Below are 2930 nucleotides of genomic sequence, written 5' to 3' on the forward strand. Positions count from 1 at the left end.
GCCTACAAATCCCATGATGCCGTGGGGGGGCGTGCTGACGTCACCGCGCGACCTCGCTGCGACTCCACCCCCCCCCTTCCTTGCGTCAGTCGGTGACGCGATTGCGCGCGAGGTGACGTTATCGCCGCCCGCTCCTGCGCCGTGACGAAACCGCGCGGTTGGGTGTCGTGCTGGGGGCGGGGCGTGCGCGATGACGCAATCGCGCGGCTAGGTGACGCCGTGGGGGCGGGGCGTGCGCCGTATCGCAACCGCTGGGCGGGATGACGCTTTGGGGCGGGGCGTGCGCGGTGACGCAATCGCGCAGAGGCGGCCGGGTCCAGCGAGGGGGGAAGATGTGGCGAGTGCGGGCGGTGGTGGTGGTGGCAGCGGCGGCGCGGAGAGTCCGGGGGGCGACGGCGGTGGCACAGGGCCTGAGGAGGGCACGGTAAGGAGCTCTCACACACACAGCATGGTTAATGAGGGGGATTGGCCGTGATAAACTGCCCCTTAGTGTCACGGGGAGGTGGGGTCACGGTCAGAAGTTCAAGGGTTAAAGTTCGACAGGTTTATGTGGCATCACGAGCTTGAGGAGCACCTGCTCCTTCCTCGGGTGAGGCTGGTTCGCACACGCTGCGTATAGCGGCCAAGACACAATCGCACGATAATGATCACTGCGCATAGCGGCCAAGACACAATCGCACGATAATGATCACTGCGCATAGCGGCCAAGACACAATCGCACGATAATGATCACTGCGTATAGCGGCCAAGACACAATCGCACGATAATGATCACTGCGTATAGCGGCCAAGACACAATCGCACGATAATGATCACTGCGTATAGCGGCCAAGACACAATCGCACGATAATGAACACTGCGTATAGCGGCCAAGACACAATCGCACGATAATGATCACTGCGCATAGCGGCCAAGACACAATCGCACGATAATGATCACTGCGTATAGCAGCCAAGACACAATCGCACGATAATGATCACTGCGTATAGCAGCCAAGACGCAATCGCACGATAATGATCACTGCGTATAGCGGCCAAGACACAATCGCACGATAATGAACACTGCGTATAGCGGCCAAGACACAATCGCACGATAATGATCACTGCGTATAGCGGCCAAGACACAATCGCACGATAATGATCACTGCGTATAGCGGCCAAGACACAATCGCACGATAATGATCACTGCGTATAGCGGCCAAGACACAATCGCACGATAATGAACACTGCGTATAGCGGCCAAGACACAATCGCACGATAATGATCACTGCGTATAGCGGCCAAGACACAATCGCACGATAATGAACACTGCGTATAGCAGCCAAGACACAATCGCACGATAATGATCACTGCGTATAGTGGCCAAGACACAATCGCACGATAATTATCACTGCATATAGCGGCCAAGACACAATCGCACGATAATGATCACTGCGTATATAGGCCAAGACACAATCGCACGATAATGAACACCGTATAGATGCCAAGACACAATCGCACGATAATGATCACTGCGTATAGCGGCCAAGACACAATCGCACGATAATGATCACTGCGTATAGATGCCAAGACACAATCGCACGATAATGAACACTGCGTATAGAGGCCAAGACACAATTGCACGATAATGATCACTGCGTATAGAGGCCAAGACACAATCGCACGATAATGAACACTGCGTATAGAGGCCAAGACACAATCGCACGATAATGATCACTGCGTATAGAGGCCAAGACACAATTGCACGATAATGATCACTGCGTATAGCGGCCAAGACACAATCGCACGATAATGAACACAACGTATAGAGGCCAAGACACAATCGCACGATAATGAACACAACGTATAGAGGCCAAGACACAATCGCACGATAATGAACACAACGTATAGAGGCCAAGACACAATCGCACGATAATGATCACTGCGTATAGCGGCCAAGACACAATCGCACGATAATGATCACTGCGTATAGCGGCCAAGACACAATCGCACGATAATGATCACTGCGTATAGAGGCCAAGATACAATCGCACGATAATGGTTGGAATGCGAGTCTTTTCAGGTTTTGATTTTGATTTGGTTTGATTTATTGTCACATGTATTCGTATATAGTGAAAAGTATTGTTTCTTGCACACTATATGGACAAGGTGTACCGTTCATAGAGAAGGAAAGGAGAGAGTGCAGAATCTAAGTTTGCTGTCATAGCTAGAGTGTAGAGAAAGATCCAACTTTGTGTGAAGTAGGTCCACTCAAAAGTCTGATGTTCTTGAGTCGGTTGGGATGTGACCTCAGACTTTTGTATCTTTTTCCCGACGGAAGAAGGTGGAAGAGAGAATGTCCGGGGTGCGTGGGGGTCCTTAATTATGTTGCCTCCTTTTCCCGAGGCAGCGGGAAGTGTAGACAGAGTCAATGGATGGGAGGCTGGTTTGCGTGATGGGATTGGGCTACATTCACGACCCTTTGTAGTTTCTTGCGGTCTTGGGCAGAGCAGGAGTCATACCAAGGTAATCGAGTCTTTACAGGTACAGAGAATGCGAGCGGAGAGAGGGATAATCGCAGGTTAAAGAGGTGTGAATTGTCTCGAGCCAGGACCAGTTGGTAAGATTTTGCAAGCCCAGACCAAATGGTGAGGGTTGCACGTAGTGTGACATGAACCCAGTTGAGGCCCGTCCTCATGCATCCGGAAGTTGGCTATCAGTTTCTGCTCGGCGATTCTGCGTTGTTGTGTGTCTTGGAGGTCACCTTGTGGAGAAAGCTTCCCCGAAGAGCGGAGGCTGAATTCCCTCGACTGCTGAAGCGTTCCCCGCAACTGGAAGGGAACGCTCTAGACTGGTGATTGTCGTGCGGTGTCCGTTCATCCGTTGTCGTAGCGTCTGCAATGCTTTCGCCGATGTACCACGCCTTGGGACATCCTTTCCGCAGCATACGAGG

At 52.1% G+C, this 2930-nt stretch overlaps 1 protein-coding gene across 1 annotated transcript in view; it reads left to right on the plus strand.

The window, feature by feature from the left end:
• Positions 1-260: 260 nt before the first annotated feature.
• Positions 261-2930, plus strand: part of LOC144481636 (very long-chain specific acyl-CoA dehydrogenase, mitochondrial-like) — a 77478-nt gene continuing 74808 nt past the window's right edge. Inside the window, exon 1 of the mRNA XM_078200770.1 lies at positions 261-408. Coding sequence (XP_078056896.1) covers positions 261-408 — 148 coding nt within the window. The remainder of the gene's footprint in view (positions 409-2930) is intronic.

This window comes from Mustelus asterias, chromosome 31 (genome assembly GCF_964213995.1).
Source record: "Mustelus asterias chromosome 31, sMusAst1.hap1.1, whole genome shotgun sequence".
NCBI classification, from domain to species: Eukaryota; Metazoa; Chordata; class Chondrichthyes; order Carcharhiniformes; family Triakidae; genus Mustelus; species Mustelus asterias.